Here is a 16,169-nt window from a genome sequence, read left to right on the forward strand (position 1 = left end):
AGTACTTACTTAAAATATCAAACAAATATTACATACATGTAAGATAATTAAAATTTACATGCAAGATTATGTTCATTTTTGGAAGCCAGAATGTTAATAGCACTAGTCCAAAATTGTCAGTCTGTATGCCTGTATATGCCTAAATATTTCTAAAATAGATTGACTTACCTGTATTTTGAACCAACAAGATAAGACCTACAGAGCAGATCATTCTGAGAACCATGGTTGCATTAAGGTTCAGTATACACTTCCATGCACCTGTGAAAACTATGAAAAGCACCAAAAACAAGTTGGTAAAACTTCAAACATTCACTCATTCAAACAGCACTAAAGCTGGAGAAACAATGAGCTAGTTCATAGAGCAAGAAAATATGTTGTTCTTTTATCTTAGTGACTTGTCTCAGTTTTTCCTAAGCTTGTCTCCTCCTCCATACTAAAATTGTTACACAATAAGCTTTCATTGAGTTCTATTTAAAAGGCAGGAAACCACCTGATGACTTCTATATAATAGTTAAAGGGGTTATTTGTTTTTAGCAAATAATTGGTTTGTGTAGCGAAAAGTTATACAATATTCCAATATACTTTCTGTATCACTTCCTCGTGGTTTTCCAGATCTCTGCTTGCTGTCATTCTATAAAAAGCTTCCATGTTTATTTCCAGTAGATAGAAATCTGGTCATGGTCATGTGAAGTCACACAGGTACAAGAGCCATTATTATCGCATAGTTTTGATTATTGTCCTTGATAGTAATAGCTTGTCCATCACATGACCATGGTCAGATTTTTTTCCACTAGAAGTAAACATAGAAGCTTTCTATAGTAGGACAGCAAACAGAAAACATGAGGAATTGATAGAAAAAGTATATTGAAAAATTCTATACTGTTTCACTACACAAACCATTTAAATTTATTTGCTGAAAATAGACATACCCTTTAAGCACAAACTTAAATTTAATCACAAGAGTAGGATTCACAATAGCTTTTTCTGTTTTAGCTAAAAAAATAACTTTTTGGTTAACACATTTTTTTTTTGGATAGACTACTATAGGTACTCACATTTTTTAAAATAAAATCTAGGAAATCTAAGAGGTGTATTCTTTCCATTTGAAGTCAGTCACTTTGTTACCAGCTTATAAAAACAGAAAAAGGGGTACAGGCCCTGAACTCACCCTCAACCACAATCCCTTCCTGATTGCTCAAGCTGTATTAGAAATGGAGTACAACTAAAAGACAACCCCTACTCTGAGCAAGTGCTCAGAAAGACTTACAAAAGAACAAAGAGGGACACACAGACAGACATACAAAGGAGTGGTCTGGATAGCCAGGTAAAACTAAGATGGTGGCGAGATACTGATTCAAAAAAGGCAAAGAGTAATTACAAATGAAGCAAGAGTCAGATCCACAGTAGAAGTAATAGCAAAATAGCAAAGCAGAAATAGGACAACAAGTGTCAGCAAACTAGTAAAACCAGCAACTGGGATTGTGAGAAACAAGTGTTCCTGGATGGTGACCCCAGCATCTAAATGGCTTTGCCGTCCTTTACTCAACCCCCATCTGAGACAAATCTGAGCTCTAAAATGACACCACCCAGCTCACCAAGGAAAAAAGACTCCGCAAGACAGTTGTCACTCCAGTCTTCCAGCTAAACAGCTCTGGGTGTGGTTAAAACTCAGAACACTGCACCAAGCCTTTAGCTAATTTTGACACGGCTCCTATTTCTTTTTTGGTTTTTACATTTTTAGTCTTGCATTTGTTGCAGATTTTTTTTCTCAAGCAACAGCCATTGAATAGTTTTTGTTATTTATTTAGTATTTTACATGTCACCCCATGCATTATTGCAACATTTTACATTGCTTTTCTACTTACACATTTACTTTTTTGTTGCTGTAAATTTTTTGTAGTTGTAGAATTCTGTATTCCTTGTTAATGTATACTATGTTAGATAAACTAAAATAAAAGAAGCACATTTTTATAGTGTCTAAATGTTTTCAAACTTTTCGATGTTAAATTATATATTTGGCTGAGTTTGGCAAGTCTGTCCTCACCATTTGCCTATTAGACCCTAGAAGAATAGTGCACCACCATAAAAGCAATCAAATGATTGCATGTTCAAGTAATTTGGGAACTGTAAAAAAAAATTATTAAAATAAAAATAAAGCAAAGAAAAAAATAATTTAAAATGTAATTAAAATAAATAATGTAATAAAAAATATATTTAATATATTTAAACTTGCCTTATTTAATAAATTAAACGTGTCTTTATATGTAGCTCAATATTTAGTCCCCACAGTAAAAGCCATTTTGTTTAACCAATGCAGAAATATTATTTTAAAAAACTATAAAAAAATACACTTACACAAAAATAAAAACTAGAACTGATTCTACAAAAAGTAAATGTAATGGTTATATGCTAATACTTCTGATTATTTCAGGATTGTACACAAAAAACTGGGATACAAGCCATGAAAAATCTCCCCCTGTTTGTTTTCTTCTGGTCTTTTAGCCAGATATAACATTTAGAGTTAAGACCAATAGGATCAATCTTGCTTTAACCAAATGTTTGACCAAAGAATCTCGAGTCATTTTGGTGTTTATTTGAAAACGTCAAGCACACTTTCAGGATCAAGGGTTGTGGCGTAAGCTGACACCTGGGAGTGGAGTCCAAGTGGCACCCGGTTTTCACCAGAGCCTGCGCAAAGCGGGTTGGACTTGCTGTGGCGGGATGCCACCAGGTCACTCCACAGGTGCAACTTTGCCGGCGGTGGCAGCCAGGACTAAGTACAAAGTCGTCAAGCAGAATAGTGGTCGGAGACAGGCAGGAGGTCAAGAGAGGCAGCACACAATCAAAGTCAATGGTGTAGTCCGGAACAGAACCGGGTCACAACGGGAATTCAACCAACAATTGCAGGACATAAGGGAACAAGCTTTTTCTATGGCACAAGGCACAAAGATTTGTCGGAGTATGTAGGAAGGGGCCAGCCATTTATTAAATTAAGGGATGAACAGCGACGCACTGCCAGAGACATTGAGGGAATGCGGACAGGTGAGGATACCGCCGATGCCTCGCTAGAGTAGATAGCTTTCACGGGTATGCCTGCAACCTGGGTCGCAGGAGCACCTGTGACACACAATTTTTCTGAGGAGAGGCTTATTTCTAGCTACTCTGCTATAAAGCTAGATTGGTGGAATGCTGTAGTTGCGCTTGGAAGTTTACTAGATCTGCACGCATGATCTCTGGAAAGCTTCTTTGAAAGCTTCTTCTTCTATTAAAGAATTAAGGAGGGCTGCAACTCCAACAGGGGCTGAGCATGCTGTAGCACTCAGGCAAAGTAGCTTTAGAGGGAAATTAGGTGTCCACATCAGGAGACTATAAACATTATATTATAGTTGAGAAGCCTGATACAAGCTCTATATTGGAACCACTGGAAAAATTGAGTCCCTCCTGACAATATAGAGGTAAGTGTAATAATTGTTTTTAAATAGTGTACATGGGTAGAGTCTGGTTCCATTAACTAGTAGATGATCAGAAACATAAGCAGTCACAAGCTGTTATCAGGCTTGGAGACCCACAAAAACTTTTTGGGCACTACCACCCAAATAATGCCAGGCTGCTGTTTTATTGCACCTGGTTGATTATAGTAAATTGGGGATTTTTTCTTAAATACCTATTAAAAACTAAGTGGGTTCTCCTAATTTCTTTAGCCAACCAAATACAAAAAAGCATTAGTTTTGGGGAGTTCACGGCCTAATATTATAAGTCTCCAGTTTTCCTAGAGCCTAATTATCTTTTATGATCATGTACTGGATTTCAAATGCTTTTTCCTGGTACCGCTGGTGTAGTGGGCAAACCAGAGTAATGAAAATGGGATTAGAGCTACTTTTGTTACCAGCTAATGTTAACAATCGAGTGAACAGGTACAGGGGAAGTCACAAACTGTTATTATCAGGCTTGAAGACCCCTGTTGCTGTTTTGTGCGCCTGGCTGATTATACTAAATTGGGGGATTTTTTCTTAGATAAACAACTGTTAAAACTAAATGTGCTCTTCAAATACAAAAAGAAAATCAGTTTTAGGACTCTCACAGCACAGTAGTACAAGCCTTCAACTGCCCAAGATCCTGATTATCTTTTACGATTATTTGCTGATTGTTAATGCCTTTTCCTGGTACCCATGGTGAATTGGGGGTACCAGAGTATTGACATTGGGGTTAGAGGTAGTTTTTTTTAGCAGCTAATATTAAGCTCTGGCCATAGTCCACTAAATCCAACATATTCAGGATAACATGATGCATGGTTTCTAAATTTAAAAAAAGTCCGTCTTTTGTAGAAACCTTATGAGGTTTACTAGAAGTCATCACCCCCCGCTTCCTATACAAAATAGTGCAGCAACTCTTTCAGCAATAAAGTTGGCCTCATTGGACTAAAGTGACCCAGTCTATTCATTTAAACAGCTAGGGAGCTCCTACAATTTAGTGGAAGCCCAGAGCTGTATTGTCAGCACCGTGTCATAACATGGTGAGTTCATCATACTGTTATTGTATCTGTTGAGTTAATCAGCAGCATGGTGTCTCAGTGGTTAGCACTACAGCCTTGCAGTGCTTGTGTCCTGTGTTCAAGTCCCATACAGGTCAACTGCAAAGAGTTTGTATGTTCTCTCTGTGTTTGCGTGGGTTTCCTCAAGTTTCATCCCACACTTCAAAACATACTGTTAGGTTGATTAGATTGTGAGCCCAACAGGAAAAGTTACTAATTTTGCAAGCTCTGTGTAGCGCTGCATAATCTGTAGGTGCTATATAAATAAAGAATTATTATATTATTATTATATGCAAATAAAATAAAGCAGATTCAGTGAGTTACATTCTATTCATATTTCTATATCGTTCATATCTAATCACGTGTTATCAACTGCTTGTTATGTCTACTACATTAGCAGCATTTAGAGCAGTGAACTACAGCATCAGGGATAGCTCAGGATCAAGGATGGGATCCACTCTGAGAACCATGGCAGTTCTTCCACTTAGCACAAGCCGAGGACAGCTAAGAGGTCATCCTGCCCCTCCCCACCTAGGAATAATATGAGTAGATGAGCTGTAAGTGGATGTTGGGATGAAAGGAGGATATCTACAAGTGCAATATGTGTATCAGTGGCCACCAGTTTGGGCAGCTGGAGGCTTGAACATGTGTGGTTGGCTTGATAGCGGCTGGGTTATAGATGTAATGGGAGCCTTTTGTCCCAGTGTAGGCCTCAAACACACCCAACCCGGCTGGCAGGGTGAAGCAAGAAGAGGAGAAGGAGGCCACTGCAATCTGCAATCCAGATTTCAGTACCTCATTGTTCCTTTATTGGAAGAACTGTAACTGTAGCAGGTATCAAGATGACAACCAACTCCTTCCTCTGAGGGCCAACAGAGCTGTAGTTTGGCTGGCTGCAGCAGTAGAAAAAGTCCTTTTCCACCAGGAACCTCAGCCTGGAACAGTGGGTCAGATAGAGCCTCTACATATTCACTTGCGGTGTGTAGACACTCTGGGGTGCCAACCGTGAGCAGCCTGCTAAGCTTCAGGAAGATTACAATATTTTACATTTATAATGTAGATAAAACATTTACCCCTTGGGTTAACAGAGATGGACATGCAACTAATTCACATGCAATGACCTAGTCTCTGTAATTTTGGTAATGCTGTGCATTTGCATTACAATATAATTGTATGTTTAAACTTACCTTGCACCCTGACCGAATCCTGTGTTGAGTCCCAGGTTTGTTTTGGTTTGGATGCATTTTAAAAAAAGACATGTGAATTGTCTGTTCTGCTCACTCCTCAGCTCTCAGCCCCCACCTTTGTGTAACTGTACAACTCTTCCCTCCCCCACTTATGCCAGCTCACAAGGCTGTGAGCTCTGTCCCTGTGTGAGTGAAGGAGCAACAGGGAGGATTTTTATAGGAGCACAAAGGTGGGGTCTCGGAGCTGAGGAGCATCACATAGTTTATTTTAAATGCAGCCAAAACAAACAAAGGCAGCACTACTCTATATAAAAGCCTACATAGTATGTATGTATAATGTGTGTGATGGTTTGATGTGTATGTTACCTGAACAAGTTTTATGTGTATACTAGCTGTAGCTCATGGCATTGCCTTAGATAGTAAATAACTGCTGTTAGCTGTAAAAAAAATAGAATGGGTTAACAAAAAATATGTTATATGTATCTATAGACTGTCTCAGACTGTCTCTGTTTGGCTCTGTCACTGACACTGTCCGTCTCTTTCAGTGACTGTCTGTCTTGGGCACTCTCATTCCAGTGACTGCCTGTCTTGGGAACTCTCAATCCAATGACTGTCTCGGGCACTCTCATTCCAGTGACTGTCTGTGTGTCAGGACTTGAACCGGCGGACTCCGCTGTCCCAGGCTGCAGCTCTACCAACTGAGCTATGCAACACTCTGGACAGTTCCAGTGCTGATCCTTGGCCTAGTTTTTTGACTTTCCAGTTCCAAGTTCCTGTTTCCCTGGCCTTGCTCCAGCCCTACCTAGATTGGACTTCCTATTTAAACCCAGCCTTGCCTATACATCCTTGCAAGATTATTGTGCTTCCAGCCTGTAGTCTAGCTTGTCTCCTACTCTCCTGCGATTGACTCCTCTATTGTGCAACGACCACTGGCTTCCACCTGACTACGATACCTGCCTGCTCCTCTGTACTGCTAAGCCTCTCCTGTGTTCCGACCTCTGGCCTTACTGACTACGATTCCTGCCTGCAATAACTCAAGTAAGTCACAACACTTAGACTCCAAAAAAAGACCCAGATCGTTACAGAATAATCTTGCCTACCATGGAGTCTGTTGTGACTACTCTGAGACAACAGGTGGCTGAGCTACAAGATTTTGGTGCTACTTATCAGGAAAAATTCTCTAAGTTGCAAACTGTGTTAATGGATCAACAAAAAGAAATAATTGAATTACAAAGGCAAATTCTGGCTATGCACAACCAAGGCGCAGATTCATGCCGCATGCCCCTGCCATCAAAGTTCAATGGAGAACGTCGCCATTACAGAGGTTTCTTAAATCAATGCCGCATATTTTTTCAAATGCAACCTGCACCTTTCATCACAGATAAGAAAAAAAGTATTGTTTATAATCAATCTCCTGACAGATGAAGCTCTTGCATGGGCCTCGCCTTATGTGGAAAAGAACAGTGACCTCCTCAATGACTTGGAAACTTTTACCAAAGCTATGGATCAAGTTTTTGATGACCCTAATCGTTGTGCCACGGCTGAAAACAAATTACATAATCTGCGTCAAGGACGACGCTCTGTTGCTGAATATATGGCAGAATTTCGTCGCTGGGTAGCTGACACCAAATGGGATTTACCAGCCCAGAAGAGTCAATTTCGACGAGGGTTATCAGAACAAGTGAAAGATGAGCTTGCCAGAGTGGAGGCCCCTGATAGTTTTGAGGACTTTGTTAAACTGTGTATCCGAATTGATCAGAGACTTACAGAACGTAGGAATGAAAAGTTGAGCATCTTTGGAAACAATCCGACCTACTCTTTCAGCCAATCTACACAACAAAAGACTGAAACAACACCTGAACCTATGCAGATTGATGTAATCCGCAAACCTCAACTGCGGTTGAGAAAGAAAGGCGCCGTACTGAAAATCTTTGTCTTTATTGTGGAGAATCGGGACATTATGCCATCCACTGTCCAAATAAGTTCCAAAGGACTGTAGTCTGCATAAGTGGGAAGTCAGTAAACAATGTTGAACTTTCTACACTACCAAATTCTGCTTCTCAGTCTATCTCCTCTGTAACTCAGGACAAAGTTAATTCATCTCATTTTGTCATTCCTATACAAATCACCATTGGGAGCTGTACGTTACCATGTTCTGCTATGTTGGATTCTGGTGCAGGGGGTAATTTTATGGACTTACAGTTTGCACTTGACCATAACATTGCACGTAGGCCAAAATCCATTCCAATCGAAATGGAAACAGTTGATGGATCACCTTTATCATCTGGGCCTGTAACTGAGGAGACAATTGATCTTGGAATTTGTATTGAACCTGATCATCATGAAACTATGACTTTTCATCTGATTTCTTCTCCCAAGTTTCCAGTCATTCTAGGAATTCCATGGTTTGCTATACATAATCCTTTTATCAACTGGGAATCAAGGTCGGTTACCTTTCCATCTAAATACTGCAAGGACAATTGTCATATGAATCTGTTTATCCAAAAGCAAATGCAAGTCTCTGAGATTTCTCTTCAAAAGGACATGTTGCCACCTCAGTACCAACAATTCAATGATGTCTGCAGCAAGAAAAAAGCTGATCAGCTACCTCCTCATCGCCCATATGATTGTCCTATTGAGTTGCTTTCTGGAGCGGCTATTCCTTTTGGGCGAATTTACAGTCTCTCTGAACCAGAATTAAAAGTACTCAGAGAATACATTGATGAAAATTTAAAGAAAGGCTTTATTCGTCCATCTTCCTCCCCAGCTGGTGCACCCTTGTTCTTTGTAGAAAAGAAAGACTCATCCTTCCGGCCATGTATCGACTACAGAGAACTAAATAAGATTACTATTAAAAATCGTTACCCTCTCCCCCTGATTCCTGAGTTACTGGAAAGACTGCGCTGTGCCAAGATATTTACCAAACTTGATTTAAGAGGGGCATACAATCTCATACGTGTTCGTCCAGGGGATGAGTGGAAGACAGCTTTCAGAACAAGATATGGACATTTTGAATACCTGGTTATGCCATTTGGCTTATGCAATGCCCCAGCCACCTTCCAGCATTTTATAAATGATGTGTTTCGAGACTTCTTGGATCAATTTGTTGTGATATATCTTGATGACATTCTAATATTTTCAGACACCTTGCAGGAACACCGCAGACATGTTATGTTAGTCTTGGAACGTTTACGGGAGAATCATCTTTATATTAAATTAGAGAAGTGTGAATTTGAACAAACCAGAATCCAATTTCTGGGACATATCATATCTCCAGAAGGCCTATGTATGGATCCTGGTAAAATCAAAGCTGTTGTGGATTGGCCTACCCCCAAAAATGTTAAAGATATTCAGAGGTTTGTTGGCTTTGTAAATTTTTACAGGAGATTCATTAAGGACTTTTCTAAGGTAATTTTTCCAATCACTTCACTCACAAAGAGAACCCAAGCATTTTTGTGGTCCCCAGAGGCACAGGAGGCTTTTGATAAATTAAAAACTCTTTTTACTTCTGCACCCATACTGGTACATCCAAATCTTGAATTGCCATTTGTTGTGGAGGTAGATGCCTCAGACGCTGCTGTGGGAGCTGTTCTGTCTCAACGGGTTGGTGACAAGATGCAACTTCATCCATGTGCCTTTCTTTCCCATACCATGTCATCTGCAGAAAGGAACTATGACATCGGAAATAAAGAACTGTTGGCCATTAAAATTGCCTTCTCTGAATGGAGACATCTTTTGGAAGGTGCAAATCATCCTGTAACTGTCCTAACAGATCACAGGAATTTAGAATTTATCCGTACTGCCAGGAGATTATCTGCAAGACAAGCACGGTGGGCCTTATTTTTCTCTAGATTTAATTTCATAATTTCTTATCGACCAGGCTCAAGGAATGGCAAGGCTGATGCCTTATCCAGGATTCTTGATGAACCTAAGGAGGGGTCTAAGACAGAGTCAACCAACTTACCTTCCAAAAATTTTGTAGGAATTCTTGATTCCAAAGAATGATCAAAAATGGATATCAGAATGACTCATTTCTCAATCACCCTTCTCAGGATGTAAATCTTTCCTTAAAAGAAGGGTTCTGGAAGCAGGACAACAGACTATATATCCCTGAATCTGCTTGCCTTGAAGTCGTAAAGCTGATCCATGATTCAAAACTTGCAGGGCATCTAGGAGTTATGAAAACTTATGAACTGTTGCTTTGCTCATTTTGGTGGCCCAATTGTAAAAATGATGTTAAGAAGTATGTTTCATCCTGTTTAACATGTGCACGAAACAAGACTCCACGTTCTCCCCCTCTAGGTCTTCTTCAAACACTGCAAGTTCCATCCAGGCCTTGGGGATCAATTTCCATGGATTTTATTGTGGATCTTCCTCCTTCTAAAGAAATGACCACCATTCTTGTTGTTGTGGACCGACTCACAAAAATGGCCCATTTTATACCAACCAAACGAATCCCTACTGCTGAACAAACTGCAGAATTAATGTTAAAAGAGACTTTTAGGCTGCACGGTATACCAGACAATGTAATCTCAGATAGAGGTGTGCAATTCACATCAAGATTTTGGAAGAATTTTTGTACAGCCTTAGGAATCAAAGTTAATTTATCTTCTGCTTTTCATCCTCAGTCAAACGGCCAGACTGAAAGGACTAACCAAACTCTTGAACAATATCTCCGCTGCTTTATTTCTTATCTTCAAGATGATTGGGTGGACTATTTACCAACAGCAGAATTTGCTTACAACAATTCCAAACATAATTCTACATCTGAAAGCCCATTTTATGCAAACTTTGGCTTCCATCCTGTGTTTATTCCTAACCTTCCATCGTCTACATCTACTCCTGCAGTTACTGACAGACTAACAGCATTACATGAAACTCAGAAAAAACTAATTGAAATGTTACAAGAAGCCCAAGAAAACTACAAAAAGGCGGCAGATAAACATCGCAAGACTCCTCCTACCCTAAATGTTGGTGATAAGGTTTGGTTATCTACTAAAAATCTGAAAACACATGTTCCTTCTCCCAAATTGGGCCAAAAATTCATTGGACCTTTCCAGGTTTCTGCTCAAATTAACCAAGTTGCCTTCCGTTTGAAACTTCCCAACAGTTTGAAAATACATCCTGTGTTCCATGTATCATTGCTTAAACCATTCATTGAAAACCCCTTTCCAGGACAAAATCAACCACCTCCTGCACCAGTAAAAATCCAAGGGGAAGAGGAATATGTTGTGGATAAAATCCTGGACTCTAAAATTTCAAGAGGTCGTTTGCAGTATTTGCAATGGAAGGGGTACGGACCAGAAGAAAATTCTTGGGAGCCAGAAAATAATGTTCATGCCCCTAGACTAACAAAAGCTTTTCATCAGAGACATCCAGAAAGACCAGCCCCTAGGATGTCCAGAGGCCATCCTGAAAGGAGGGGACTACTGTCAGGACTTGAACCGGCAGACTCCGCTGTCCCAGGCTGCAGCTCTACCAACTGAGCTATGCAACACTCTGGACAGTTCCAGTGCTGATCCTTGGCCTAGTTTTTGACTTTCCAGTTCCAAGTTCCTGTTTCCCTGTTCTTGCTCCACCCCTACCTAGATTGGACTTCCTATTTTAACCCAGCCTTGCCTATACATCCTTGCAAGATTATTGTGCTTCCAGCCTGTAGTCTAGCTTGTCTCTCCTGCGATTGACTCCTCTATTGTGCAACGACCACTGGCTTCCACCTGACTACGATACCTGCCTGCTCCTCTGTACTGCTAAGCCTCTCCTGTGTTCCGACCTCTGGCCTCACTGACTACGATTCCTGCCTGCAATAACTCAAGTAAGTCACAACACTTAGACTCCAAAACCAGACCCAGATCGTTACACTGTACACTGCACACTCTCTTATTCCTCTCCTATGACTAGCTTGCAAAAAGGGGCATGGCCTAATAAAGGGGCATGCCCTCATGCCAGAAAGGTCCGTGTGCCAGAAATACTGTTGACCTGACAAAATTGTGTCCTAATTTTCTGGCGTAAAGTAAGCCAACTAATAGGAGGTGCAGGGTACAACTAGACAGTCTTATACTAGGACAGATTTATCATCCAGCATTAGACTCTTTTATAAATCTGGTGCAGAATAAGACTCTAACAACAAAAGTATTAGAAACACAATAAATCTTTATTGGTAAAGTATATAAAAACATGATGTGAGTAAATTTAATACATAATGCAGAGACATACAAGCGGTAAGACACAGAAAAATTGCAGCCGTGCTCAAGGACAATAGATGGAACACAATGGGAAGATCTTATCAAAAAAGGTAGGTGTAAGGACTAAGATGGATTGTATAAAATCCTAGAGATACCAGGGTAAGTTGCTGAGTGCAATGAACTGAGATACCTAAAGTGGCAAGAAAAACGGGTTGTAGGGTATCAAGGATAATGTGACTACCGGCCCTTACCAAATAATGAAATAGGGTGTTCCGGTGTCCGAGACGACTGCAACGCCCCGACGCGCGTTTCGGCTACGCAAAGCCTTCGTCTGGGGGTGAGGCTTTACAAGGCCTTGTAATCATTGGCTTAAGATGTTGATGACTGGCAGTTCTTATAAATAAAAATATCAGTAAAAAAAATATCTGCAATTTAATTTAAAAGTGACACACATTATATAAATTTATTACAGAGTGAATTTTTTCAAGTGTTTATTTATGTTAATATTGATGATTATGGCTTATAGCCAAGGAAAACCCAAAAGTAACTGGGGCACGTTTACTAAAGGATGTGCACCAGTTTTCTGTCTGACTTTGCACATTCTTTTAGGTGCAAACTGCTTGCACGAACTTCTTGCCTGCGCCACATTTGTGTCGCTGACAACCATTTTGTGGCACTGCTGCACTATACTTCACGCAACATGAATTTGTGCACTCTGTTGGGGCAGTGCAGAGGGCCAGATTCATGCAGAATGTACGCCAGAAATCCTGAATCTGGCATACTCTGCACTACACACCGGCAAACTGCACCACAGTCAGCAATTGAAGTAATAATATAACCTAGTTATATATAGTTATACTAACAGACCTAGTTATTCGAATGAATGTGTGTTCGGGCTCAGGGTCCGTGGGTGCTGATCCTGTGAAATTCAATACTATGCAGTTTTGGCTCTCTTATCACTAGTCTTGATAAAACACAGTGGACCTACACCAACAGATGACCTCAAGCCTCAAAGCATCACTGATTGTGGAAACTTCCCACTAGACCAGAAGCAATTCCATATTAATGGAACTTCAAATTCAAAAATGTTTCAATTCTTCATTCAAATAACTATAAAAGAAAATAAATACTTAATAAAAAAATAAATATCCTAAGTAAAAAGGAGTCCCAGTACATCAATAACCTTACCCCAAGAATACCTATTATGTATCACATTCCGAAGATCCATAAATGAGAAACGGCACCCCCTGGGAGACCTATTATATTGGGGATAGGATATCTAACATCTAATTTCTCGGAGTACATTGACCATTTATTACAGCTTCATGTGCAAAAATTGCCTGCTTACCTTAAGGACACCAAACATGTCTTACAAATTTTGGAAAGTATTAAATGGGAATAGCATTTTATTATCGGAACCCTAGATGTTACATCGTATACTGTTATCGAGCATACTAAGGGAAGAAATTCGGTTGAATATTTCCTGAGAAAGTCGTAACTCTAAGAGACTGCATTATGTTCCTTTTGAACCATAATTATTTAAATATGAAAACTCCTTCCACCTTCAGACATGGGGCAAGGCCATGGGGACCAGATTCGCACCAAGTTACGCTAACTTATATGTGCGGGAATGGGAAGATCTTCACATCTTCCCCACAGGCGAACTTGTTGCAAATCTGGTCCTCTGGCACAGATTTATAGATGATGTGCTATTTGTGTGGTCGGGAGGGGAGAAATCCCTTCAAGAATTTCTCAAAAAGCTAAATGAAAATAATTATTTCCTTGAATTCACACCTACATTCAGCCAGGAATCCTTGAATTTTTTTAGATTTATCTATCTATATTAAAAATCAGACTATTAAAACTAAAACATTTAATAAACCCACTGACAGTAATATTTTTATCTTAAAAACCAGTTTCCAATCTGGCTGGATGCCTTTCAAAGAGGAAGCTCAAATATTACAACAAAAATTTAAGGATAAGGGCTACAATGAGATTCCGTTTAAAAACACTGAAAGGATAATCACTAACATACAAAGATCAGAATTATTAATAAAGAAAAAATAACGATGAAAAAGAAGCAACCATGAATATCATAAAAATAATAGAAATTCATATCATAACACAATGGGATTTATTTACTAAGGGTCCCGCGGCCGCATTTCAGTTGGGTTTTCTAACGTATTCGGGGATTGCGCCACTGGAAAAGGGCTGGATTCAGACTGAGCACGGGATTTAACTTTAAAATTGTGTCGCAAGCCAAGCACTTACATGCCCCGGGAAGAAGATGGTGAAATCCGCCAGACCGGAGCAGGGAACGACACATGCAGAATATTGGGCGCACGATGTAAGTGAATCGTGCCTCAGTGCATTCTCATCAGACACTCCGGATCGGGGAACGCGCAGGGCCGGGTAAGTAAATGTGCCCCAATATACACAAGATTGAGAAATCCTAAAACGAATTAGACATCGACATTGGAACATTCTATCCCAGGATAAAAACAATTGGACAACATTTATCAAAGAAACCGAAATTTATCTTTAAAAAAGCCAGAAATATTGGAACTCTAGTAGCCACAACTATAAAGAACGATAAAACTAAGACAGACAAAACCAGAAAAGTGATTCAAACTTTTGGACCCAATGTCTGTGCAAACAAATATAAAATTAAGAGTCATATGAATTGCCGTTCTAAAGAAGTTATATATTGCATCAAATGTCCTTGCAATAAATTATACATTGGACGCACTAAAGGAATGCTAAAAAAATGCATGAATGAACATAGGCAAAACATTTAAAAAATCCACCCAATTTGGAGAGGTGGTAACTATATTTTCCAGATGACACAGGCAGAGAGTAAATTGATTTTTTTTGTTGGACTCTCTAGCCCTGGTGGGACTTAATCAAGAGATAGATTTATTTGCTTTAATTTAAAAATGTCTTTTAATTTTGGCACTATTTATTTATTTATACAATGCACATTAAAAATGCTATACACTTCGAAACGCATTGGAAAGATTGTTCCCATGGACTTACCGTAGCTTGACGTCACCACATGGAAACCATCAGACTGTGTATGGAGTGTTAGCCGCCGGCCGGGGCTCCACTCCGCGTGCAAACAGACATCTTTCGAGTCTAAAAACCTACCGACTAGTGGATTACCCCTGGACACAGAAACCCAGAGGACTTTCTATGTGGATCTTCAAGGAATTTGGTATCTATGAACTCCAAACAGACAGTTTCTCACCATGGAGGCAAAGCCTACTTCAGCTTCTATACAGGTACCAAAACACAATCTCACTGTCTATACATATCCAACAAAATGTGCAGCCAGTTTACCCATTTATAGATTGGTTATACATTTACAGTATAGCAAGTATTATTACTCTAATGGGGAAATTGGTGCTACACCTGTTTACATACATATTTTAAGATTGATATACAGTATAAGAACACATGAGGAGATATGTATAATAATGAGTTGGTGTTAAACAAAAGACCAGCGGGACAAATCCGGCTTGAAGCCTTGTGTTATCTGGCCCAGCTCTTGTTTCCCTGCCCCTATGTTGCACTCATTGGGCGTGCAGCATAGGTACAGGTTAATACTTACCTTTCCTTGCTCCCCAGAAGCAGCATCCAGTGTGTCTTTGCCACGGTGATTGGAGGAGCACTGGGTGCACACTGTGGCTACCAGGGGGTCACTGTGGCTGAGAGTACTGAGCGAGTTTTGTGGCTATTTGGGCATCTTGGCTTCTGGGGGCCACTAAGAGCACTGTGCCGACTGGGGGCACTGTGGGGGGCACTGTTGTTGCTAGGGGGGCACTGTTGTTGCTAGGGGGGCACTGTTGTTTCTAGGGGGGCACTGTGACTACTTAGGGGACACTGTGGGGACACTGTTTCTGCTGGCGGTACACAGTGGGGGCACTGTGGCTCATGGGGTGCACTCTGAGGCGCTGTGTCTATTTTATTATGCTGTGGGGTACATACAAGCCATGCCGATGTCTCAGGTTACTGTTATTTAACACTATGTTACGATGTTATACACAGCATTGTGGTTCCTCTCAAAAAGCTGATTGTAATCATATCACTGTATGAATATTACTACTAAAAAGTAGATAGAATTTAGATAAAATTTATCGAAATGACAGTCAGCCCCTTTACAGCAACCACAAGGCTGATGTGGTCCCCCACGAAAATAAGTTTGACACCCCTTGTGAATAAGAAAATACCATACAGTTAAAGCTGTAAATACAAAGTCTGTAGGAG

At 40.1% G+C, this 16,169-nt stretch overlaps 1 protein-coding gene across 1 annotated transcript in view; it reads right to left on the reverse strand.

The window, feature by feature from the left end:
• Window positions 1–374, reverse strand: part of LOC140074606 (T-cell-specific surface glycoprotein CD28-like) — a 53,507-nt gene extending 53,133 nt beyond the window's left edge. Inside the window, exon 1 of the mRNA XM_072119622.1 lies at window positions 169–374. Coding sequence (XP_071975723.1) covers window positions 169–223 — 55 coding nt within the window. The 5' untranslated portion in view covers window positions 224–374. The remainder of the gene's footprint in view (window positions 1–168) is intronic.
• Between the last annotated feature and the right edge of the window lie 15,795 nt (window positions 375–16,169).

The sequence above is a fragment of the Engystomops pustulosus genome, chromosome 8 (assembly GCF_040894005.1).
Source record: "Engystomops pustulosus chromosome 8, aEngPut4.maternal, whole genome shotgun sequence".
NCBI lineage: Eukaryota > Metazoa > Chordata > Amphibia > Anura > Leptodactylidae > Engystomops > Engystomops pustulosus.